General features: G+C 37.2%; 1 protein-coding gene across 1 annotated transcript; it reads right to left on the bottom strand.

The window, feature by feature from the left end:
* Positions 1 to 1,906: 1,906 nt before the first annotated feature.
* On the bottom strand, positions 1,907 to 27,242 carry LOC306855936 (amyloid-beta A4 precursor protein-binding family B member 3-like). The gene is made up of 13 exons (XM_079394907.1): positions 27,179 to 27,242; positions 26,050 to 26,802; positions 18,174 to 18,361; positions 18,005 to 18,075; positions 14,353 to 14,404; positions 11,388 to 11,534; positions 10,900 to 11,027; positions 6,351 to 6,465; positions 6,148 to 6,235; positions 5,953 to 6,036; positions 5,548 to 5,663; positions 5,084 to 5,263; positions 1,907 to 4,935 (listed from the first exon to the last, which is right to left on the bottom strand). The coding sequence occupies exons 2-13, from the start codon at positions 26,096 to 26,098 to the stop codon at positions 4,711 to 4,713; spliced, it is 1,443 nt and encodes a 480-aa protein (XP_079251033.1). The 5' UTR covers positions 26,099 to 26,802; positions 27,179 to 27,242; the 3' UTR covers positions 1,907 to 4,710.
* Between the last annotated feature and the right edge of the window lie 452 nt (positions 27,243 to 27,694).

Raw genomic sequence — 27,694 nt, 5'->3', positions numbered from 1 at the left:
ACTTTTAATCAAATTAGGGGGAAAAAATGGCATTACAAAAAATACCAATAAAAAAAAAAAAAAAAAAGCCCTGTAAATCATTTTAAGGAGTCAAATATTACCTTGTAAGGGAAGGCTAATTTTTGTTATTTATCAGAAGGTGCTCCTGAATTTTTGAGGGGGAGGGGGGCACCTCAAATGTGCTCACCCTAGGGCACTACACTGTTAATCCGGGCCTGCCAGTGGCGCTTGCGTGAGTGGCTCTTTCGTCTCCCAAACAGCTCTTCATTTAGTGCTCTGGCTTTAATAATTCAGCCATATTTAGCAACGTTGTGACCTATGATTGGTCACAGACAAGAGAAAATAGCTTTACAATGGTAATTAGTAGAACAGAATGGTATAATCAAATGTCAGGTTGGGGTACGTATCATTAGGGGAGACTGGGGGCAATTGTAACACACTCAGTTCCAGTCTTGTCCTATAATAGTGAAAATATATCAGTTGTGTTATTAATTAGTGCACCTATACCTGTTTCTTGTATCAAAAGATGACTAGTGTCTTTCAAGTAGTCTGTGAGTTATGACGGAAAATGTAAAAAAATGTTACAATTGCCCCTGGTCTCCCCTATATAATTTTCTACCATTTATTAATTACAAATACTGTTGCCCAAAAACCCTCCCCGAGAAATATTAGGCTAACCAAAGTCAAACATGTGGTCATTAGGCAGTGTAATAGTTAGGCTATTTGCATTTTGAATTGTTCACAAGCCTATGTGTGAGAAGTGAAACTGAGGTGTTTGAGGTGTTGCTACACTTCACAGTGAAAAAGCATTGAATATATTCTGCTGTGCAACAGGTCATCTGATCTCTCTGCCAACTAAAACCCTTCATCCACACATTCTTGTCACTTTGCTGTACAAATGAAAATTCTATCATATACATTCCTGTGTTACTGAATGTATTTTAATTATAATATAGCCTAATGCATATTATCCTAACATTTTTGCTGATACCAGGAACAATGTCTCAGGATACTCCAGGTAAGTACTCCAGGTTTGCATTCATAAATTGGTCTTAATTTGACTCAAGACCCAGTGCATGTATATTTTACACCCTGCTTTTTCACATAAAACGCCAGAATACCAAAGCAACATAACATTGTAATTTTTAAGGCAACATTAATTTTTTTTATGTTTAATTGTTCAGTGAATTATTCTGCCATCGAAGAAAATGCAACTGTTAAGAACAGTTGCTCAGGCAAAGATCCGCTCATCAGTATTTCTTTAGCACTGTGGTTTGGTGTCATCACGTCTGTGCTCTTTCTTTACTTGTACTGGAGGCACATTAATCTCAAAGCAAGGTATTATTGATTTGCTTCATTTGTTTTAGCAACATTATAATGACAAAATCCACTCATATAAAGATGTTTCAGCATGTGCATATCGATTTCATTTTCCAGTGTACATAATTCAGAGATGGAAGAGAGCAATTTACGTTCTGAAAAAACTACTGATCCTACATTCAAAAAAGGCAAGCAACAATAAGTAAATTCATGATGGTCACAAAAAGTCATTTTAAAAGTCCTATTTAATGCTTCAGTTTGTTACCATTTTAGCAATATGTATTTGAAATTATGCTGTTTTGTGGTAAATGTCTGATAATGAAAACATTATTTCTCCATTTTAAAGATATTTATGAGAGTCTGGACACAAAACAAGATGATTCCATCTCAAGAAATGAGGATTCTACCAGTGCCAAAGACATTTAACCTGAAAGAACGCAATGGAGTAATACACATAATAACATAGGCCTATATTTGTTTGTTCTGGACACGTTTCCCCTCAACAAAAGGAAGGAGCAGAACGATCTGAAATGGTGAGGAAAAAGCAGGTGTAAGACACTGACACACAAATGAATGACAACAGAGCCAGAGATTCAAGCAGTTTAATGTCCCAACACACGCCACCAGATGGTGGATTCGAGTCGGCATTCTGATTAATAACAACAATAATAACAAACACAAAGAATAATACAAAACCATTTACATGACATCCTAGTTTGTGCTGAAATACTGCAAATATATAGAGAAAGATTTCTTTACAGAGAGTATAAATAGGAGAAAAATAAGAAACACAAGGTGCTACATGACCGTTAACTAAGACTATCAGTCAAACTTTCTTCTAAAGGCTTCTTGTCAATGATCTTACATGCTGAAGAGTCGTACGCGTCTATACTTCCCCTTTTGTTTTAGCATTAAGGAGACCTGAGTTCATTTGTGATATAATACATGTTTTTTTTTTGTAAGTAAGGGAAGGGAAGGAGCAGTTGCATATATTAGATATAGCATCACATAACTTCCTTCAGTGGCATTCGTGAGGGTGCTTAAGTGCCTGTGGGCATCTCAGATCAACATGCACTGAGGTTGAGTGCTTTGAAGCTTATTACATTCAAATGAATGCGAATATATTGGCTCAAGGTTGTTGTTTTTTTGCAGTGAAACCACTATTTTTCCTGTGGGTTCTTCATCATAAAGATCTGCACTGCCTTTGGGCGTAAATCAAGTTTTGTGTGTTTTTAAGGTATAGCCACATAAGCAAATTTTCACAGGCAAAAAAGGACCATTGTCTATTTTTAAAAGTGTAGCAATATATAAAGCTCACACAAAAGTCACTCTCAAACCGAGTAGCTTTCTATTAGTAAACGCAGTGAATCCACGTGACGAATTTGAACACTTTAACCCTTACACAAAATTCCCAGTCGTTAGGATTCCTATTGAGATGACTGGATTTTGCTTGTGAAAATTTGCACAAGAATGATAAATGTGACTGCACCATTACTGTGTTTTTTTAAATGATTTTTCTGAATTATCCAAGTACATACTTGGCTAGTTTTCAAAGCTCCAACACACTCTGCTTGTGTTCTCAAGTGCCGAAGCGAAGCCTCAAATTTCCAAGCATGTGCAAAATCATGCAACGGTGGCGCTAAACTGAGGACTCCACAAACCAGAAGGATCATGACAAGCAATGTCTCTGTTTGGGGTCACTGATATCTCCTCATCTGTATTTCTGAGCTCACAATAGAAACAATGATAGTGACACAAGCAGGGTCTATCTAAAGCACGACTCTTGCACTGAAGTTATTGAGGTCTGTTTGTTGTGTGTGAAAATTGCTCTGTTTGCTCAAGATGGAGTAACGACTGGAGTAACGGTTTACTGTTAATATATACAGATACTCCTAATAGGTTTGAAGCTAAATTTACTTTCTGAACATAAATGTGACCTACACAGAAAATCTCTACCCTCTACTAGTCATACAAGAATTAGGTCACTGACTGTACATCAATACTTGTAATCAAAATATTTCACACATTTCGATTCAACTGCGATATACATCTTATTGCACGACATACTGTTGGTCGTAGAAATTTTAGATGTTGATATGATTCATTTATGATTCTGAGGTTGTAATTGCTTAGCCAATGAAAAAAGTCTCTGAGCAACACACAGTTGAGTCAATAATTCAACGACTTGAGCTGAACGTATATTTTTCCACAATTACAAAATTTTAGTTATCAACAAACGCTGATGTCCACGTACAGGTTTTTTTTTCCGCATGAAGTTATGTGACAACAATAGCACGTGTGTGCTTGAAAAGTAAAGGTAAAAGTAAAAGCCCAGGTATACATTTTCCATGCTCTACTCCATCTCATGCACAGTTGAGTGTGCAAGCCTTTCAAAGTATCACGAAGGATGTGTTCGGATATTTTTTTTCAAGTGCTCAAATCACTTGCACATGTGGTGATGTCCGTGCACAAGTCTGTACAGACCCAATCATTGGGTAGCAAATGAATGTTGTGCACAAACACCAGCGGACAGTGCTGATGATGAAACTTACATCACGCAGAGTGTCCACGAGCCGGACTGTAACGAGACGTTTACTAGATAAAGGTCTACTAGATTCATTAAGACTCATCACTTGTCACCACCTGCCGTAACAATGTAACCTCCAGAAAGAGTCAAAGAAAAATCCCCACCACTAATATGTAGACTTGTCAAATAGACAAGTGAAGCAATACAAAGTCCCAGAGAATTTGTACTCTAAAGGTCACTGCACACTGAGTCCGAAATTTTTGCACGTTGAAAAATAAATACGACCTCATGTTGTGTCAATCACGTTTACACACTGCCTCCGAAACTTTCGTCCGTCATTAAGAAATTCGGATTTTCTGCGTTTTCGCATCCGTAACAAACATTTTGATTGGAAATTATGATGAATACGAACCCCCTTTATTCACACTGCACTGACAGACATCGACCAATGCGACAATCCCTGTCTGTCTGTGTCGTGTAAATGAGCCTTTTACCACTCACATTTGAGGACAGTAACTAACTGTTGTATAACAGCATTTAAATTTCAGAGCATTTGGACTTCTGTCAGTTTTTGGAATGTGAGAGCACAGCACCTCAATGTCATTTAAACACTGTTCTGCACACCTACATTCAGATATGTCAATCCTCAAAAACACTCTTATTAAGGGCAATTAGGTGGGCCGATTTTTTTTTGGTTTTTTTTGTGAGGTCATACTGGGGAAATTAAGTTGGGTTTTTCTAAAAATGCCAAAGCCAAAGGATTTTTAGGCTTCATGTTTATTCATTCCTTTCATTTCTCCATCTCCTCATATCCCCCTCCTCAAAGCCCATCAGGCCCCATCCTCCTCCCAGAGTTTCTGTTGTTAGGGTGTGGGTACTGCAGAATGTTTATTCCGGAATGTCTCAAAAAATGCCAGCATGCCCTTTTTCACGCTGGGAGAAGCCATTTTGGAAGATGCGTGTCCTTGGTGTCGAGGCGGGAAGCTAGAGCTATCCATGGAGTTGGCTCGTTTGACTTTGGAGCCTGCCCGCCACATTTTGGACCTCACAGGAGGAGTTTGTGAAACCAAACACCTTTGGTATTGGACCTGAAGGTGGCGCCAGACATTTACAACAGAAATACTGTACTTAGAACAAGTTACAAATTTTGAACAAAATTATATATCAGTGCTATGAAACTATGTGTGTGTGATATTTGTAGGGTGAAAATCAATTAAATTAAAAGTATTGCCTCACCATGCATGCAGCCTGAACTGCCTCAGAGATGATCCCAGCATCGGGCTCACACCAGAACACATGGCACTCAAAGCGCTGGGTTCCTGCATCCACTATGACTGCAAACGTGTGTGTGTCATGACCTACACCTAGGAAAGTCAGGTAACGTACTTGGCATTCCCAAAATGGGTCATCTCCACCCTGAAATAAAGCAAATGGGAAAGAAAAAGTAAAACACAGAAAGACTATGTTTATATTTAAAAAGCATACTACTCATAATACTTCTGTAGTATATAGTGTGTGTACTATGCATAGTATGCACATTTTCCTATACACTACTCCAAAATGCATTGAATACTTAAAAAAAAAACAGTATATAGTACAAATTGTGCAGTATGCAGTACACTAGTATTCCTAGTATATACTACTAGTATTACTAGTATATACACTAAAATGCCTCAATGTCAGTTAGTAGATATTCTCACCTCTCCTCTCCATAAGGACAGAACTGTATCTGACACATGGATGACTATCGGCTCCCACTCATCTCTGTCTCTGGAGTGCATGATGCTCTCAATAGCTCTGTTCAACACTTCCATACCTGTCAGCATATACACAAAAACACATTAAGGAAAGGGGGAAGTGGTGTGCGGCCAAGTATGGTGCGGCGCCCGGGGAGCAGTTGGGGTTTCGGTGCCTTTCTCAAGGGTCTCACCTCAGTCGTGGTATTGAGGGTGGAGTGAGTGTTGGTTATTCACTCCCCCACCTACAATCCCTGCCGGACCTGAGACTCGAACCCACAACCTTCAGGTTGCAAGCACAACTCAGCAAATACTCATTCATCAAGTGTAAAATGTGTTTATTAGGTATCTGAATGGCCCAAAACCCACCCATTGCTCTGGATACAGGCAGGTTTCCAATGTACTGCACCTCAAACTTCTGCACCCTTTGCCTCACTGCTTCCAGGAAGTCAACTGGAAAGCATTCAAACACATCAAGTCTCATGAAAGAATACAACAGTAAAGTCAACCAACCATTCGGGTTTAAGAGATGGCGATTTCTCAAAAAGATTGCAGAGGTCATACCCTGGAGCGGCAAGTCCTCTGGGGAGATACTCTCCATGGTGAGAGAACGTGCCATAGAGGGCTGCAGTGCTGCCTTCTCTGCCATGATCTGTGGAAACAGACCAATCACAATGAACACTGTAATCCACTGACTTTGAAATCTGGCCACTTTAAATGATGAAATTATGTTAATTATGAGCTTTAATAGAATTGTGTGATCTTACCTTGGAGCACATCTCATGTAGTGCAGATGCAATGGTCTTGGCTGGAGCGTTGCAGCGAAACACATGGCACTTGAGCATGCAGGTGTCTTTATCACTGGCCACAAAGGCAAAGTCCCTACAGAGGACCAGGAGACTGGAGTAAATACTCATCACAGTCACTTTCATGCTTATTCTAACAGTCTGGTAGAAACACTAAACCTACACATACATAAAATCACACAAAAATTGTAAATATATAATCTGTCACAGGAATGCATTTATGGTCATGAAAAGGATGGTTAAGGAAGAAAAAGATAAAAAAAAAGATCAATTTTATTTTGATAGCTATATATATATATATATATATATATATATATATATATATATATATATATATTTGTGTGCTTGTTTTATTTGTTCAAACATATAGCAAAGGGCAATATTGTTAAATATTGTTACAATCTAAAATAACTGTTTGTTATTTTAAAATATTTTAAAATGTAATTTATTCCCATAATGCAAAGCTGAATTTTTAGCAGCCATTACTCCGTCTTCAGTGTCACGTGTTCCTTCATAAATCATTCTAATTGACTTATTTGATGCTCGAGAAACGTTTGGTTGTGCTGCCTGACATTTCTGTGGAAACTGATACATTTGTTTCAGGATTCATTGATGTAAGGAATGTTCAAAAGCATTTATTTGAAATATAAATCTTGGGTATCATTATTAAAGCCTTTACTGTCACTTTAGATCAATTTAATGTATACTTGCTGAATAAAATAATTTATTTTAAAAAATAATAATCCTCAAACTTTTAAACAGTAGTGTATATGTCATAATCTCATCTGTATAATAGAATTAAATCTTATTTTGACACTTAAACTATAATGTGGCACCATAATGATTCAGTTGCATTTGACTTTGGCACAAGCAAGCTGAAAGGCCACAGTAGTGAGCAGCCCTTCTAAGAATAGAGCTGTAAAATGCTCAAATAAAATAGGACAAAAACCACTGCAAGCTGGAAATGACATTGGCCAGCTGGGTATTTACAAAGTGATGCTAAACCATCTCTAATCGCTCAACCTATCTTGTTATTCACTAAATCTCTTCACATTAACCATAGAAAGTCTCTTTTAGCTGACTGTATACTCGCCAGTATCAGATGTCAATGTTCTATAAATACAGATCGATCGGCATTTCTGGGCAGTATGATTTTCCAAAATGCAATGCAGTCACACGGGCCAACCGATTCTTCAGCTAATGCTGCATGCTGCCTCCATCAAAGAGAATATTTCATTCATGAATATTACATTGGAGAAATATAGAGCAGTGGTGCTTCATACGGCATGTGGCCCAAGCTCACACAGCATACCAATGCTCGTGAAATCCAGCACTCGTTTACTCCCAATTTTTAAGAGAGAACATGCAAGCCAAATAGAATAACAAATTAATTTGTCTGGGCAGTAAAGAGAGAGATGGAAACCTTCATTGTGTGAATGCAGATCTCAGTAATGAAAGAGTCCAGAGTCCCACACTTGCCCTTAGCTGGAGATATTAAGACTGAAAGGGTCTATTTTTGGATTTGGATCGGAGCACATTGTCAAAATATAAATAAGGTTTAAATGCCTCTCATCTAGCAAAGACTATGTCTCATTGGCACATGCCAACATGCTCTACTGATGGTCCCATTACAAATTAGTGAACAACCCCCCCATGTCCAATCAAAATTTAAATAAATCCCTCAAATTAGGCTTTGATTGGTCAATCATGGAATATCATCTGCATTTATTGTTTGTTTGAACACAGGGGAAGGCATTTCTTGAGACATGCAGAGCAAAGCAATTCTTCAGTCAATGAAGAAACAGTTGTGTTTTATGATATTTTTTGCATTTAGTACAAATTACACAACCTGAGATGAAGCATGACGGTAAAGGAATGAAAGAAAACATGGCTAAGGAGCGCTACTGTACTTCATAGACCACAATGGAACCCAGACATCACGAGACATGTTTTCTAGGTCTAGTTGAAAACAGAAAAAAGTGCAGTTATTACCTGTCTCTGTTTTCACGAGTGGCGGTTTAAAAAAGAAAAAGGAAAAAAAGGTTAATAATAGTTCAAATAACGCAAAAACGCGAGAAACGTTTTCGCAAGCTCAAGACTGTTGTGAAAAAGAGGTGCATTTAGCATACTTTTAAAAATAGCACTTGTTTAAGAAATAATATACTTTAAAATAAATTACTTAAAGGAATAGTACACCCAAAAATGTCAATTCTGTACATTTACTCACCCTCATGTCTTTCTAAACCTGTATGCATTTCTTTTTTTACTGAACACAAAAGAAGATATTTTGAAGAATGCTGGTAACTAGTATCCCACTGACTTCAATAGGATGAAGTCAGCTAAAATGGGCCACGTTTTGGTAAATGACTTATAATACCATCAAATGAGCTATGCATGAGATCTAATGATATTCTTATGTATTTGCATGGGTCTCTTAAATATATTTATAATTTTAAATGTGAAAAAGTATAAAAGTTTTAAAATTATGAGAGTTAGAGTATCAGCAGGTACCTTCTTGAGCCACGGCACAACATTCAGGTAAAATGGGCCAATATAAAAAGAGAACAACACAGGTCATTTCAGCTTAAATCATTTTATTTTTAACAGTAAATTGAAACTATTGTCTTTAGAGTGCCATAGCAACACCATAAATGTATTTCATTAAATAGAATATTTAATCAATCAATGCAATTAAAAAAAGAACTGGGCTCAATTTCTGGAACGCAGCATTAGGTTAACATTTCAATAAACGAGCGTGTACTATAAATACGAGCCATTCTATAAATTGACATTTCAGCACTTCATAAACGGATAGTGACTCCTAAGTAGCACTTTAAGCATGGCTACGTGTGATTGTGTTAAGTGCATTTTTGGGAAACGCACGTGAAAAAAGAACGAACGTTCGTAATACGACTCGTAGAAAACGCTCTTAAGTGCTAAGAGCAATTGTTATCGAGAAACCTGGCCCTGATCATGTTGTATAGGTGTGTGCTTCTGTGCATTGGTGTCTTTTGTGTGCATGTATGTGTGTATGCTTGTATTTTTTTAAGACTGTTAAGATTTTGTATGGATACATGTCTACAGTAGGCCTATAAACCTATTTTCACCCTCTATTTCTGTGTAAAAGTGTGTGTGTGTAGCCCATTTTACTGACATCTTCCTTACTTTCCCTTTCTCTTCTCGTCTCTCTGTTTCCTTTCTTTGCTTGTCCTCCTGCCATACTGTCTGCAATGCTATTTTTTAAAAAGACTGTTATGATTTTGTATGAATACATATCTAGGCTCCGGGTGTGTGTTCACGGTGTGTGTGTGTGTGTGTGTGTGTGTGTGTGTTCACTACTCACTGCTGTGTGTGTGCACTTGGATGGGTTAAACGCAGAGCACCATTTCGAGTATGGGTCACCATACTTGACAATACGTCACGACAAAAAAAATAAAAAATAAAAATAAAAAAATTACCCTATTTTTACCTTCAATTGCAGCCCATTTTAACTTAACCAGCCATTTCTACCTAAAATGACCTTTTTCACAAAAATCAGTTCAACTTTTTTATTTGAAAGAGCATGTCAAAACATTGTTCATAAACCTTTGCTTTGTTGGTAAGCTTACTTATAATTGCTTTAGTACCCTTATTAGTGATTAATTAAATTTTCTATGTTAGGCTCAATTACCTTACAATTTCTCTGACAAGCTTCATGTAACACTCTGCGCCTTGTCCGCCTTAAAAAACTCAGACCAATACAATTTATTGTTACATCTCAACAAGTGTTGAAGCAACAATGCAAGATCAGTTATTGTGATTTTCTGTAAAAATCTAAAGCGATATGATGCTACAACCTTATTTGGCCCATTTTACCTGATAGCCCATTTTAGCTGACTTCACTCTATTTGGTTCAGATATGGGTATAAGACAGAATTTACATTTTGTGTGGACTATTCCCTTAAGTGGCCCTTTCTTTCCTTATTACTCTATTTTCTGCAAGTAAATTATTTTTAAAAATACACTTTCAGAATTTGAAGTACACTATGAGTGCACATTCAATACAATTAAGTACACTTCTTTTTCACAAAGGGGAGCTACTCTACTCTCTAGCTAGTTACAGCTTTTAACAACACACAAATCAAAAACAAAAGCAACACATTTCATGCAAAACGTCCTATTATAGCTAGGATTGCCAATATTCATCTTCAGTTTCTCTGTGTGTTTTACAGGAAAGCCACAACTAAATTCAAAATAGCTACACTGGGCTTCACTTTAGCTGTAAATAAATAAATAAAAAAAGCTCTACATTTTCAAAGACCTGTCACCGCCTGTCAATGAATGGGGAAATATAACTGAACTGAAGGGGTTTATTGGCCATTTGTCATTTTCCAGGCTTATACATTTTCTGTTAAACTATAGTGAACAAAGTCTCTGCGGTAATCCAGATATAATCTATGATACCACTGGAAATGGGAAAAACTGAGGAATTTTAGACCCAGAAATAGAACAAGTAAAAAGGTCAGCCTACCTGCCATTGTTGCAGCCCACCCCCCATACACGGATGTTGATAATGGGCTGACAATGGATGAGGCTGCGGTCCACAGGGTCCATTAGACTGAGAGTGTCCTTCTTGAGGACCATCATCATATCCTGACCCTGAACACACACATACACACACACACACACACACACACATACACATGCTTTGAATAGTTAACCTTCTGTAAGAGCTAAACTAACTGTACAAGCTGAGCTAATTTAATATAATTCAAACTGGATCGTAAAATAGTCCATAAACCATATGAAACTTTACAATGGGTAACGGACCAAAATATATACTAGCAACACTCAGCAGTATGTAACAACAATTTATTGTGCTGTTACAGAACTAGCACAATAGTACTGCTATTATGCATGTCTGAATTAATCCAGCGGACCTTCAAGGATACTGGTGGGCCCCGGCTAAGCACATCTCATCTATTCTAAGTCACGTGTATGAGCCCAGGCTGTTCTCACCTCTCCCCAGGCACCCACTGCGTCCCGGCCCTCTGCTTTGCTGTGAGAGAGCTGCTGGATGCAGTTGTTCACCGCCAGACTACTTTTGCCAGGGGTTAGTTCCTCCTCAGGGATCTCAACCCAGCCAAGTGAGCGCACAGCAAAACACTGAGAGACAAATTCAGAGTTTTTCCTAACAGCACTTATACAATATGAGGCAAAAATAAGTTGACACTTGTTGATAAATCCATAAATCTCCCTAAGACTTTCCACTCTATGGCTAAACATAAGTAAAAATTAAAAAAATTCTAAGCTATTAGGTATATTGAGAGATTTAAATTCACATTGTGAGATACAGTTAAAATTGTAAGAGATACAGTTGCAACTATAAGAAATAAAGTCACAATGTGATATAAAGTCATAGTTATAAGAAATAAATGTGCAATTACAAGAAATAGCCACAATTGCAAGATCTAAAGTCACAACTATAAAAAATACACACAATTACAAGAAACAGTCAAAATTACAGGAAATAGTTACGGCTGTAAAATATAAAGCTTCAATTAGGACGTAGTTATACAATTACAAGAAATAAAGTTGCAATAACAAGAAATAGCCACAATTGCAAGATAAAAAGTAAAAACTACAAGAAATACACAATTACAAGAAATGAAGTCACATTGTGATATTTAGTCACAACAGTGAAATATAAAGCTTCAATAGTGAGATATTTAGTAATTAATTACAATAAATAATCTTACAATTACAAGAAATGAAATCATGTTGTGATATTTAAAGTCACAGCATATATTGTCAAAATTGAGAGATATGATTTCACAACCATTAGAATTTTTTTTTTTGTTTGTTAATCTGAATTGGAAAGAGCTTTCTGTACCAAAATCTTTAATTGGAAGGGTGGCGTCACATACATTTGGCCTGTAGTTCATGTTGACATTCTGGACAACATCCATTTAGATTTTTATACTGTCATATCTAAATATTTCTTAGTAGGCAAGTAGACATTTAGCATATGCTTTTATCAAATGTAACTCACAGTACACATATTACAGCAACAAGTGTCTTTCTAAGAGGCACACTGCTCACGCCTAGGAATCAAATCAGCAAGCTAACGTTTACCAGCCTGATGACTGATGGAAGTCAAAATGTTTTGTACAGAACATACACACGTGGTCCGAATCGTTGGTACCCTTGGTAAATATGATCAAAGAAGGCTGTGGAAATAAATCTGCATTGTTAATCCTTTTGATCTATTATTTAAAAAACAAATCACAAAACTTTCATTGAAGAATAAGAATTTAAAATGGGGGGAAATATCATTATGAAATAAATGTTTTTCTCTAATACACATTGGCCACAATTAAGCCAATGATTCAACTCACTCATTCTCTATAGGGTTCAGGTCAGAGGACTGAAATGGCCATATCAGAAGCTTGGTTTTGTGCCCAGTGACCCGGTTTTGTGCCCAGTGACCCATTTTTGTGTTGTTTTTGAGGTTTGTGTTTGGATTATTGTCCGATTGGAAGATCCAAACATGGCCCATTATAAGATTTCTAACAGAGTCAGTCATTGATTTTTTTTATCTGTTGGTATTTGATAGAATCCATGATGCCATGTGTCTAAACAAGATGTCCAGGACCTCCTGCAGAAATATAGGCAGTCAAAAATACAGCAGTAGCCTATATTTCATTGTACACACGGGGTACTTTTTATCCCTGTGTTCACCAAACCCATCTTGAGTGTTTGCTGCTAAAAAGCTCATTTTTTTTGTGTCATCTGATCATAGAAGCCAGTCCCATTTGAAGTTCCAGTCGTGTCTGATAACTGAATATGCTGGAGATTGATGATTTTTGGTGAAAGCATTTTCTTTTCTTGATTTTTTTCTTGAAATCCTCCCAAACAACATGTAGTGATGCAGGTGCTGTTTGATAATTTTTTTTAAGGTTTTCTGACCCCGAAACTCAACCTTTTTCTGCAGTTCTCCAGCTGTGATCCTTGAAGAATCTTTAGCCACTCAAACTCTCCTTCTCACCTTGCATTAGGACGATATAGACACACGTCCTCTTCCAGGCAGATTTATAACATTTTCTGTTGATTGGAAATTCTTAATTATTTTCCTGATGGTGGAAATGGAAATTTTCCCTGCTCTAGCTCTTTTCTTAATGCCACTTTCTAATTTGTGAAGCTCAGTTATCTTTTGCTGCACATCAGAAATATATTCTTTGTTTTTTCTCATTGTGATAGGTGATTAATTTGGAATTTGGCCTTTGTTTTGTTTTCCCTCCTGTTTATATTTCTGTGAAACAGGAAGCCATGGCTGGATAATCTCATGCTCATAATCACGCTGGTGTGCTCAAAATTCTGAATATGAATGGAAATACTGTATATTTCAGATATATTTTACTCATAAGAATTTCTAGGGGTACCAGTAATTGTGTCCAACATGTATTTGAGAAAAAACATTTATTTCATAATGATACCCCCCCCCCCCATTTTAAATTCTTATTCTCCAATGAAAGCTTAGATTTTTTTTAAATAAAAGATCAAAAGGATTAACAATGCACATTTATTTTCACAGCCTTCGTTGATCATATTTACCAAGGGTACCAACAATTCTGACCACGTGTGTACATCTATGACCCAACCTACTAGGATCATTTTACACAGACTCAATAAAGCTGTATCTTAAAATTGCATCTCTTGTGCATTTAGAGGTCGTAGCCCTCCACCCCCACCTACATACACTCCACCAACACACACGCACATATACAACCTACTGCATCACTAAACATGCCCTGATTGATGCTCCTTTTCAACTCTGACCTTTCACCCTCAGTGGTTACCTCAGGATGTGCTCTGCATTTCTTTTCGGTGTGATATTTGTGGGGCACAGTGACTAATAGCAGAGAAAACAGTAATACATTTTACATGTTGAACAGTATTAGGACAGCACACAGCAAGATTCTACCTTGGAGTCGGGATCCATGTTGGCACAGAAATACTCTTCCTGCCAAGAGGGCCTGAAGCAGAGCAAGAGAGCACATCATTATGATAATGACTCATAATTAAACACTGGGCTCATTTGAGCAGAAAAAAATAAACAGGAATACAAATTAAGTCCTGAGATGCTGAACACTTGGTGTTCTACTGAAAGCACTTTCATTTATGCTCTAGAAAAGGCTATTCAGACCGCAGGGGTAGTTTGTCTTGTAAACAAGAAACAGATCCTATAATTATCACTCTCAGCTTCGTGCATTTTGCATATACTTCCTCCCAATAATAAACAGTGGTCTTGGAGAGGAAAATTATATAGTATAGAGCTATAAAATGAAAAGCCCTAGACTGGGTATTTGTCTCAAAATAAAATAAAAAAATAAAAATGGATAATTACATTCAACAGAATAGTAGGTCCCACTTTATATTAGGTGGCCTTAACTACTATGTTCTTACATCAAAACATTATTGCAATGTACTTATTGTGTTCATAATGTACTGCAAAACACTTTTGCTGCTATTGAGGTGGTGTCATGAATCTGGTCTATGAACTTCCGTTAACTCACCACCAGAGGTCACTCGCTCACCACATGGACTCTTGCACCACACTAACTGTTGCACGCCACCTCAGACTACAATTCCCATCATCCATTGCACTGACAACACACAGCTGATTGCACTGATCACACACCCTACATAAACCATGGACTTCCTCTTCCTCTCTGCCGAGTATTGTATTGCGTTTATCACTCCCCTAGTGTTAGCTGCCTTACCGAGCCTTCTGTGTGTATGGCTAGTTCTGAGTCTGGTTCTGCGTGTAACACTCTCCTAGTGTTAGCTGCCTTACCGAGCCATTCTGTGTTTTCTAAGTCTAAGTTTAGTTTGTTTTGTTTATAGTCTCGTTTCCTGTTTCCCGTCCTTGTGTCGTGGATTTACCCTTTGCCTTGCCGTTTGGACTCTATTTGCACCTCTCTCGGACTATTGCTCGTTTACCTGGATTATCTCTCTGCCTTGTCCTGTTGGATATTGTTCGCCGATAGTCGACTCTCACTAGCCCTAGGATTGCTCTGTGTCTTGCCTGTATCATACATGTTTGCCGTTGTTTGACCCTGCCAATTTTGCCCTGGTTGTTTGACCAAATATTATTTTAAAAGTCAGTATCTGAGGACAGTTATTGATATATTGTTGATTTATTCTAAAAGCCCGGAAGACACACTTTCTTTGTCTCATGAGAAATAAGTAAAAAAAAAAGAAAAAAGAAAAGAAGAAGAATAAATTAATAAATAAATGATCAAATAAAAAAAATTAAGCTGATTACATAATTTAACTAAATATTAAATGAAAAATAAATTATACATTTTTCTTTGCTCGAATACACAAACAGTGCTCTTTAACATATGCTGAGGACAGAAACTTAATGTGCCGGGATCTAATGTTGCCCTTATGTTGCCTCAAGGTGCTGACAAAATAAGTGAAGGTAATTGCATTCCCTGTAGCTGTCAGCAATTCCCAAACAACTTAGCAGCAGCCAATCTCAGCTCTCTGAACAAATTCAGAAGAAAGGTCAGTCAATGATAAACCTGACACTTAATAAGGGCATGTTCCAGCCAGTTAAATGAATGTGTGTACAGTATTTTGTCCTTCACTAGCAAAGACCATTTTTAGCACCACAAAGTGAGGGAAAACTCTTCTCAATGTTTTTAATTCCCCAGGTGAGTGCTCACTTTTGTTCGAGCATTAGCCCGACTGGGGCCTCATGGCCTGATATCAGAGTGTTTGAAGGTTAGCCAAAGGCAAAATGGCCTGTTTTACTCTCCATCTTACAGTTGTACAGACCACACCTGACTGGTTGTCTAAAGCAGGGCCGCTTTCGTCATTTCCACTAGCAGCCAGTGGAGACGACATCTGTTCACAGAACTCCATGTGTGTAATACCACCTTTAGGAATAAGAATGTGTTTGTTCAAATAAATGTCTTCTGGCTTCATTAGACTGGTTTTATTAAACAAAAGGGGAAACAGAGAGAAAAGGCTTTTTTGTCATTTCCAGCACCAGAAGGAGAATTTGGCTTAGCTTTTGTGTGTGTGTGTGTGTGTCTGGCTGCTAAGCTGTGCCAGAGTTTAATTTACATCAAGGATGCAAATTGACACAGTCCATGGGTAATGTGTCACTACACCCAGCACATTAAAACAATTGCAACAAATTAGTAGGAGACACATTTTTACCATATTAGTTTGTTTCTGCATTTGAACAAACTATTCAGTAGTATAAAAAGAACTTTGAAGACATGTCCCTAATGGCTTTCATTAAATACGTGGAAACTGTTTATCACACTACATTCTGGAGTACTTAGTTCTGATTGGTCAAACATAAGATGATGTGGTTAATAACTGACCATTGAACTGTGTAACTAAGCAGAAGAAAACTGCATAGCTTAGAGGTTTCTTTTTCATACTTTCATTTTTCTATTTTGTCAACTTCGCCTCAGATGTTTCTCCTCAATTTCCTTAGGAGACATAAAAATGGACATGAATGAGACTGTTAACATATAATATGGTTAATTACTGGGGTCTTTTATCACAAGAAAAATCTGAGAAGCAGGAGATTTAAGTAAAAATTGCTCTCCGTTTAATATTATGGAAGCCTATTTCTACCATGTAAGAAAAACACAATCATAATTTGGTGTCTAAGTTATGACAAAAAATTAATGAGTCACAATTTTGACTTTAAAAGTTGTTATTTTGACACACTAAATCATAATTATGATTTTAAAAGTTGAAATTAAGACAAAAAGCTGAAAAGCTAAATTATGACTTTGAAAGTTGTTATAATGACATACTAAGTCATAATTATGATTTTTTTTTAAAAGTCAATTTCAACTTAGTATGTCATAGTTTTGACTTGCAATAGTGATTTAATAAGGTTTGCGGTATTCAGTTTACTTGTATTTGCCCCATTATTTAACAATAAAAAGCATGTCTTAACCCATTTAGCTCCTGTGTTGTTTGTAAACTAACTAATAACTAACTAAACTAATAATTTGCGCTGCTCTTGGCAGATCGCGTTGATGATTATGGAAATGATCTGACAGCATTAATTTGCGCATTGTCAGTACTCAGTAGATCTTTTCACTCACATCAGTGCTTTTATGGATTTGTGCTCTCATGCTAATGCTCTCTGATTAGTAAATCTAGCCCTAAAAATAAATGAAAAATCATTGATATCTCATCTCACTGGTTATTGATATTGTTGAGATTTAAAAAAAAAAAAAAAAAAAAAATGTGTCTGTTGAAGCACTCTACAGTCTCTCCGTTCTCACATAATAAAATATTTTAACTCAAAAGTCAAGATGCCATGTAATAAGTGGAATGTTTTACAGCCAATCATTATCCTGGAACAACATTCCAATCTATTGAACCTGGAATATTTCTAACTCTTAGAGGAATATGGTTTATAACAAGCCCATAATCCTAATCCTAAAAAAAAACAAGGATGTGGATCTAAGAACATTTCCAACTTAATCACGTTAAGCTTTACACACTTTGCAAGTTTTAATGTCTAGTTTCAGAGATATATCTGCAGCTTGTCCTCAGCTGTATAGTCATCAGCGCAGGTGTGATTCCCTCACCTTTCATTCAGAGAGGGCAGAGGGTTTTCAGTCAGTCTGCCTCTTGATTCCAGGCTGCCATCTGCTGCAGTCTGAGAAAATTAAGAGTATACGTGACAGCTGACAAAAACATACACAAAGCCACATAAACACACACACACACACACACACACAGATCAGAGTATCTCACCTTGATCTGGTTGGCAGTGATGCCGTTTATGGCATTTTGTTCCTCCTCTGCACTGTAGGAGGGGTGTTGCCACTGTGTTGTGCCCGTGGGCACGTGCCAGTAATAAGTGCCAGTGCTGTCACGTATAGTGCGCCATCCTGGAGGCAGATCTGAGTCCAGCTCCAGACTCTGATCATTCCAGATGTTATCTGCACAGAGATCGGATTAATCTGCATCTTAATAATATGTTATTAGCATTTCACATGCATGTTAACTTGAGGGCAGCACACACAGATTCTTGTAAACGTGCCATATTACAATTCCCACCAAGTAGCACAGAGCCAGTAGTCTTCACACACACACACTGAGATTCAGTGAGGCATACATACCCCGAGGTGAGGTCACCGGGCTCAGATCTACTCATGAGAGACAGACCAGGCCCTAATCTGCCCACATGACACGCAGCCTAAAATGAGGTCAGAACTAAAAGCAGCTCTCTCTTATTAAAAAAAAAAGGGCTGGACTAATGTTCATTTCCATTATTTTCACCCTGTCTCTTCCACACAGATATTTCATACTGTTGTGATCAAAAGTTTACATACACCTTGTAGAATCTGAAAAATGTTCAAATAAAAGGGATCATACAAAATATTTATTTTTTTTATTTAGTACTGGCCTATATAAGATATTTTACATAAAAGATGTTTACGTATAGTCCACAAAACAAACTAATAGCTGATTCTATAAAAATTACCACGTTCAAAAGTTTACATACGCTTGATTCTTCGTTACCTAAATGATTTTGGTTTTGTGATGTTGTTTATAAGTCTCTTGTTTATTCTGAACTGTTGAACTGCCAACTATCAGAAAACTTTGTTGGTTTTCCAGCATATTTTTGAACCCTTTCCAGCAGTGATTGTATGATCTTTTCATCAGTTGTGGTGACCATAAATTCACATTAAAAGATTCGGTGAGAATGCTTTAGAAATGATCTGACTGAATTCTGTTGCCAGTATATCTTAGACGTTATAACCACATAGTTCATGATGAATCAGAGTTCATCCACACAGTTCATAAACTGTGGCCAAAACTCATATATAGATTGTGCAGAGTGTCATACACACAAAGACAAACCATCATCAGGGTAACACGTAAAAATGCCACACAGGGACCTCTGAGATTTAAACTATACATTATATAGTTCATTATTTGTAAATTATATCCTTTTACATACATTTTTTAGTACTCTATAGTAAAATGACATTTAATGTAATTTTAAAACTTTATATGGTAAGATTGGTACAAACAATTGGCAGGTTTTTCCTGTTAGAATTACAAAAGGTTTTTGCCGTTTTTATGCATGCCAAAATCCTGTCATGTCTCCTGATGATTTAGTGCTTCAGACATAGGCATAGGGCTACTGGCCGAACAGCAAGCAGGAAAGAGCAGCTGTGTCTGCTGAATTATATTTGCCTGAATTTATCTCTAGCCTGAGAGAATCATTTAACACAATGCATCTGGAGAGCCCTGTCCGTTCTCACAAATAACAGAAGGCTGGAGGGGACGTTTGGGGAGAAAACAGCACTGTAAACGTGTGTGTGGTATAGAACTGGGTCAGCAGTGACACGAGATTGCTTGGACACGAGTATAAGGGTTGCCTCTGACATTCAGTGACACAGTGAGACGCAGAAAGACAGACACAGAGAGTGGATGAATTTTCATGTGCTGCCTTAAAGTAACTTACATTTTAATTGTTAATTTTTTGAGGAAACTATTGTGATTTTACACTGGTCAGAATAGTTTTATGCGCACACATCAGTGTTTTTTTCTATTATTAGATTATTCTAATAGATAGAATAATAATAGATAATAGATTATTCTATACTTTTCTATTATTAAAAGCTACCCCTGAATTTCAATTTCTAAATAAACTTGTCATTTTAAAGTTCTTTCTCTGACAAAGGGCCATCCATTTATTGTAAATGGCATTCCGGGTACACTGTAAATACAAATATAAATAAATAAGAAAATAATGAAAACAGTAACATTTTTTCCATACATTTTAGTTACTGATACTAAGAAATGTAAACAATATGCCTACAATTTTTGCCACATTTAGCCTAAAGGTTCAGTCACAATTACCACTGTTTGTTGAATTCTGTGAATTTATAAAAAATATTTGGTGAACATTTCCACGTGGTCGTGTGGACGGAGTTTGCATGAGGGTCATGTGAATTTGGCATGTTGGCCAACAGAAAGCTGCTTGATTTGAAAATGATTTCCATGTGAGCTATGCTTCACTCTGTACACTATTGTCAATAGACATTATACCCTTTTTGCCCACACAATTTGTGACCACACCTTAACAGAGTTCAATTATTATTTTAAACAGCTGCACAGGCTTACCGTTTTGTTGTTTGTTGACTTTATCTATGCAGCTGTTGTTGTTTTTGTCATCACATTTACTAATTTGTTTGTATTTGTGTAAGGATATTAATAAGAGCTCATCTTTTTACTTTTTTTTATTGAGGTCTGTATGTTAACTATTTAAGTCTGTGTGCAATGTAGCAATGGTTTTGCTTTGAAATATTTCTCAAAATAAGTCGCACATATGTAAAAATAATTACCTTTTAGAACCGTTGAAGTCCAAATTAATATTGGAGACATCAATGCCTAAACTTAAACAAACGTAATACCACATTTTGTGTATTTATACGTACCTTTTTTATTCTTCCTGAATAAAAGTATTACAATAAACTTTAACCTTAGTTAACTAAAAAAAAGGAAAATTATTCTAAAGCATTAATTAATCATGGTCTAATCTAGTCAATTGTGCTAATGCATTTCAAAACTTGTATCTTTTAATATTATTTAATGAACTTGAGCTAACATTAACAAAGAACAGGTGTATTTTTTGTTAACTAACATTATCAAAGATTCATAAATACTGTAACAAATGTATTGTTCACTGTTAGTTAATACATTAACTAAGCTTAACTAAGGAAGGGTACTGCAAATTTATCAAAAAATAAATAAAAATTACTGACCCCAAAATTTTAAAGCTATATTGTATAGCTAGTTTCTAAGAGTGTGCAATGTGTAGTGAGGTATAGACAGAGTGCTGAGTGGATAGGAGATGGAATTACTCAGCTTTGCTTTCAAAAGATTTGAGAGCTTGGAGAGTCCCGTTAAAGCCACAATAATCTTACAACACAAAGGACTGCGGGTTTAACCTCTAAACCAACACCTCAAATCTGCTTCAGTCCAATTAAACTTGTCGCAGTGTCGAGGCTTACTAATAATCTGCTTCAAAAGATGCAGTGTCTTTAGTAGACATGACTGCCAGAAAAGTTTTAAACAACTGGTTAATAAATAAATACTATAACTATAAATATATAGTCTTCCATTTTGATTGGGTGACCTGTGTTCAGAGTCATCATAAAACTTATTAACTGATATACATACATATTATAAATATATACGTCTTATATATTGAAAATCAATGTAACACATGGACTCTTGTGGCTTATTGCCATTGTCCAGGATCCATGAGGACACATCTCACTGTCTCTCTGTTTTACCCCAATCCTGGGCTGACCATAACCAATCCCAAGCTGGAGTCCCAACAGTTTAGATCCATAAATCTATAAGAATAATAACCTTATTGTCTTAGAGTCTCAGCACACCCTTTATGATTTTTATTTTATTCCACTCATGTCCATCATAGCAAAGGAGTATTGGTGTAAGTGTCTTTGTGAGCGTTTGTGTGTCTCTGGCCCTCTCCAGAGATCATCAATCATGTCCATATCGAACTCCTTTCTTTTTCACAAGCCGCCCCTCACCTCCGCTTCTGACAGGCCATAATAATCGCACTGTGTTACCATGACATTTTTAGTGTTTCGGGCTGGCTGAAATAAAACACAGGCAGAAAAAGACTGAAGGAAGAAGAAAAGCTATTCTCAGTCTAATTCTGGTCCTCGTTCAGGGTGCACCTGGAATGATGTCTGCAGACTGTCTGTGTTTGGAGCTGAAGGCAGTTTTAATAAAAGTGCAATGTGTGGATGCATGCTAAAACACAGATGCCTCATTGGTTATCGCTTGTTTCTTAGGCTCAGAGGCCAATAGATAAATCTTGATGGATAATACAAGAATAAAAAGGTTGCTAATATACAAAACATCTGTTATTGTGTCACCAATCTGCTTCAGATGATGCCCTTGCTACCTACTGCATAATTTGCACGTGACATTACACAATTCATCATATAATTTACTACAGATGGATGGATTTCAAATGCAAGTCTGTGGTTTTAAGAAAAAGTGTGTGTTATAAACTCAATTAGCGTACTGGGATGCAGCTAAGGTGAGATACGACCTCACTTCCTGTAATTGTGGTATCACAGCTTTATGCACGTAGGTGGTGGCACAGTTCTCATCGTGCACCCACTAACAAGGCTATGTCATGAGGATGAAGTGATAACAACAGATTGAATGCTGAAAACAGCAGGGGGGAGGGTGGTTTGAGAAGAGGATGTTTGTGAATTATTGATGATCTCCTGAGAAAACCTCTACTGCCTTATCAGTCCCTATAGCAACTGCTAAATAGGGGCTGTGTTTGTTTGTGTATGTGTCCAATTTGGTGTAGGAAGCCATCACTGTAAGTCTTACAATGTTGACAAAGTTTAATATACTCATTATTTGGCACTCTGTATCTCACGGTTTAATGTTTGAGTAGATTTGTACATTTCCTTCAAAGTTCTGCTTGGGTGGTTGCCAGGCCATTGCTATACATTCTGAATGGCATAAAGCATATTGCGATGAAGTTGCTGAAGTGTTCTGAATGGTTTTTAGCATGTTGTTTTGCAGTTATCAGGGTGTTCTAGATGATTACAAGGGCATTGTTAGGTGGTTGCTTAAAAAAATATTGTCTCACTTCCTCTGTAGTATGAACAAAGCCTTAGAAAAATAAATAGCACCTCTCCTTAAGAAGCTGTATGAGTTGGCGTTAAACCTGTTTAAGTAATACTGAAGCTCACAACTCAAACACCACCAATTACTGAATAAACGTGAACAGTAAAAATCTGGAAATCTACTTGAACAGAAAAACGGGACACATTACTCAACACCCAATCACTCTTGAGAGTGACAACAAGCACATAAAAGAAGAAGTGTGGGAATTCTCCATTGACAATCCCTCGTTGTTCTTGATGCACTTGGTTGCCGCAGAAACCACTGCAAGCAGAGTTTAAAAAACGATTGCCTGAATTGTGTCTTTTACCAGAGAGCTTTCATGTGGCCAATCAGAACTGACCACTCCTGACTCCCATGAGCCACTGAAACAACTGTAATAAAAGGTACCATTACTGCACTGATTGCAATCAATAGATTTTTTCACCTTCCAGTTCAGCCACTTTTAAGTATAGGAGAAGTATGAGGTAAATACAGGTTACAGAGAGAGAGTGAGAGAGAGAGAGAGAGTACAGAAATGCATTTAGACTACTCTTAATCCTTGGTTAGGGTCGCTCTTATGCCTGGGTTATAACCATTCTCCATTTTCAATTGTGTATTATCAATAGTGTAGTGGCACAGTATGAAGCACAGCTCACACAGAAGTCACTTTCAAACCAAACAGCTTTCTTTTGGTCATCATGGTGAATCCACCTGACCAACTGGAACCTGTTGCGAAATCTACATATAGGGAAATCTTTTTGCCTTCACACAAAATTCCAGGTCATGTAAATTACTATTGAAATAAAAAAACTCACTAAATGTCCAATGTACACATTACCGAAATTATTGTCTATTGTCAGAGTAGAAATGTATGAAGCAGCTCACAAAAAGTCACTTTAAAACCAAGCTGCTTTCTGTTGGTCAGTGTGGTGAATCCACATAGCTAACTTGAACCGGTTGCGAAATCTTTCGCCCTCACACAAAATTCCAGACCACTGATTGCTAAGATTTCGTCCACCAAAGTTCACTATAGTAAATATGATGGCACCTTTAGCCCTGCTTTTTTGGTACTAAACATTAAGTGTGAATAAACACAGTGTAAAGCATTTGTATTGCTACATAAAAAGTTCTTTAATAACAGACAACCAATTATAAACTACTGTAAAAAGACCAAGAGGCACCATTGAGAGAAAAAGGGGAATATTGTAAAAAGCCAAGAAAAGGACAAAGCTCTAATATGTCCAGGTTTAAACTCTGTCAGGATAAAAGAGAGAAAGAGAGAAGCAGAAAGAGATAATTGTAGCTACATCTGGAAAAAAAATAATCCCAATGACGTTATGTCAGTGGTCAGATAATCCCAATTCCGTTGTGTCCGTGTGAGGTCAGACTGGGAAGATTAAGACTCGAGGTGGATCTAAATGTCCATCTGGAACTTAATCCTTGGGCCTTCAATAAATCATGAGGCAAGACACAGCATTTTATTTGAGGCGTCCTTATGAAGACGTCCACGAGGCAGGCAGTTTTTAACTAACTGAAAGTACAACAGAATTGATTGAACCAGAAAATTTGGACGCAAATGCAATCGATTCCTGTACATCAACAGAAGCTCCTATCATCAGCGTATACTCAGCAACATTCAGCATTGTGTCTAAATGCCTTAGTGTCCATGCCTTTGCTTTTGGAGGAGCTATTCCATCATTCACTGTCTCGACTCGTACACAAACAACAGACAAACACATTCTCACACACACCCCCTCTCAGTGTGTTGAACAGAAGTTATTTTAAGAGCGATGACGTGGAGAGGATGTGGCGAGGACAGTTTCTTCTGTTCTACAGATCCTGGGTACTTGACGCACAAGGTGTCCTCTTTCTTATAAACATCAAGATTTTAGGTTAAAATTTACATGACTGATATTTTATGCAAACAAATTTTTCACTAGTTCTTTTTAAATGGTCCTATGGTGTAACATACTTTTTTTTTTTTTTTTTAAACAAATCTTCCAGGTAGTCTCTGAATAAATAATTACATATATTGATATATCCATAATATTTTTTGAAAGAAGATTTTATTTTATACATTTATTTTCTTTTTTAGATCAAGTTTTTAGCATGTTACACTTTATGAACATTTTTCTGCGAACAGAATATGAGAATTATACATTGAGATCATGTGATGGTTTAGTGGTCAACAACAGTCTCAGGTCCCATTATCTGGAAAGTTTCATTTGAATACTTTGGGGACCAACTTTTAGCAAGATCTCAAGGCAGATCCTTTTAATTATAAGAGTTACAGCACTAAATGTATCAGCTTTGACACTACATCTCAGGCAGTTGAGAAAATCTAAACATTACGTTTTCTTTGTTGGAGTTCTATGTATAAATCATTAAACACTGATTCCATCCCAAAGTGTAAAAATATCTAGCTCTACCACATGAACTCACAAAGGGGAGGAGTTTACTGGTCTATCTGATGCTTAATGTTGTGTGGGCAAATTATTGCTGCTGTGTTTCCATAATCTAATCCTGCAACAGATGCATAATCCCAACAGAACCGCACAGGTGACATTGTTCACGAACGCATATACGCCTGGTCCTGGATTTTTCAACATTATCAACAGGCTGCTTCTTTTAGACTGTGTGGCTCTCGAGTGTGAAAATCAGTTGATGCAAATCTCCTTGTAATTAATTCCAGCAAAATCAAGTCCATCTCACTAAACACCTCAAAAACAGGGTCTCCAAACAGTCGGGTGGGTCTAGTAAGACACAGCACCTGTAGGTAAAATCCACGAGTGACCAGTAGAACATGAGAACAACAGACAATGACTGATATCGATCCTGTAGAGGATAGAAAACTCTTCCGCTCACTCCGGCACCTCCAGCCTGCACTAACTAGAGAGTGACAAAGAAGAACAAAGAGCAGAGGAAAGTGCAGATGCTTCTATGTACCTACCGTCATAGTTGACGATGATGATGGCGAGCATGTAATCCTTGCCCAGCATGGTGTCTTCCCAAAAGCCCCCAGTGGGTTAACTCAGACACATTCCAGTCCAAAGCGTCCCAACACCACCAACAAACTCTGCAGCACACACTCACACACAGGGTGACTACCGCAATCACTGCCAAACAGCCAGGAATACACTCGCATGCCAAGAGGATTAAAAGCCACACTCTTCTTTCCCTCTCTCCGTCTATCCCCTCTTCTATTTTGCCCTCAGGTAATTTCACAGCTGTCTAATCAACCTCATCTTTGTCTTTCTGTCTAATGCTTCTGCGATCACGCTATTCTGTTCTCTTCTCTATTCTGCTCACTGTCGTTCCGTCTGTTTTGAGATCGCTTCTATCTCTCTGTAACTGTGTGTGTGTCTCTGTGGATTCTGTAATTCAGTAATGCCTGCAGCTATTCCCCCTCCTTCGTCCCTCCATCCCTCTCTCTCGCTCACTCTCTTTGCCCCACCAAGCCCATGGTGGTGCCTTAAGGATGGCTGAACATATAGCTGACGAAAGCAAACTGCTGGGGCAAACATAGCCGTCTGCTCCATATAAAAATAATTCAGGTATAAATTGATACAGGCAGCAATATATATACAGCCAAAAGGGTAATAGTATTTTTCATTAATCAAACAGGGGACAAACTGTGACGTGTGTTCCTGAGAAGAATTAGTGTCTCCAATCTGTTCCACACAGCGAGGCAGAGACTCACCATCTGTAATGTGAAGAGTAAAACATTCACATTCTTGACACTGTAGTTGAGTTTCAGTATATTTAAAAGCCCTTTATATTATTGTTACAATACAATATAGGTCAGAATATTCTATTAGAGTTTATGTTATGCCACAAATTATTTATTAAAAATGAATGAAACTACATATCAAGGTTTCTGGGAAATATTTAAGTACCCGTTTAGATGTGTTGTAGGCTACTGTGATTAGCAAGCTAATGTTACTAAATACTGAGGCGTGTATTATATAAACCTAATAAACTGAACAGTGACTCATACAGCCGCCCGGGAACTATTATTTATGAATAGATCAAGAGCTGTGGATGTGTAAAGGTTTTCGGTTTTCGTTGTGTTGGTCCACCTTAATTCCTCCCATCATGAAGTCGAGCGAAGTCCGTCATGGTCCAGCCTCCTCTGTTTGCATCATCCTTTTGGTTGCCGTGGCAACGACTTATCTGTCGCGAGCGTCTGTCATGCTTCTGCAGAGTAACAAGCAGAGACGGGCTCGCGCCTTTCTATAATCAGTGTAATAGGCTGATGATGTAACGATAACATTAAACATTAATTATATATTAGACATGCATGTTTAAACCATAGTTCATGCAGGTTATGAAATAGTTTACATCCTTGTTAAAATATGCTTTTTAAAATTTCGGTTCAGTAGTTGCCTACACTACCTACTTAAGTGCAGTTTGTAATAATGTCAAATTAAAAGTTTTAGTGCTTTAAAGTATATATTAAATTATTATGATTAATAGGCCTAATCTTTCGTCATACTTTAAAGAAATACACTTATTTTGATGTTTTGACCAAAATACTAAAGCACATATAAAGTTGATTACAGTTGTAACATAGTGTGTTGTTTGATGTTACATTT

This window comes from Barbus barbus, assembly GCF_936440315.1.
Source record: "Barbus barbus genome assembly, chromosome: 36".
Taxonomy (NCBI): domain Eukaryota; kingdom Metazoa; phylum Chordata; class Actinopteri; order Cypriniformes; family Cyprinidae; genus Barbus; species Barbus barbus.
Note: the sequence above shows the minus strand (reverse complement) of the source record. Positions and strands in the feature narration are given on the sequence as shown.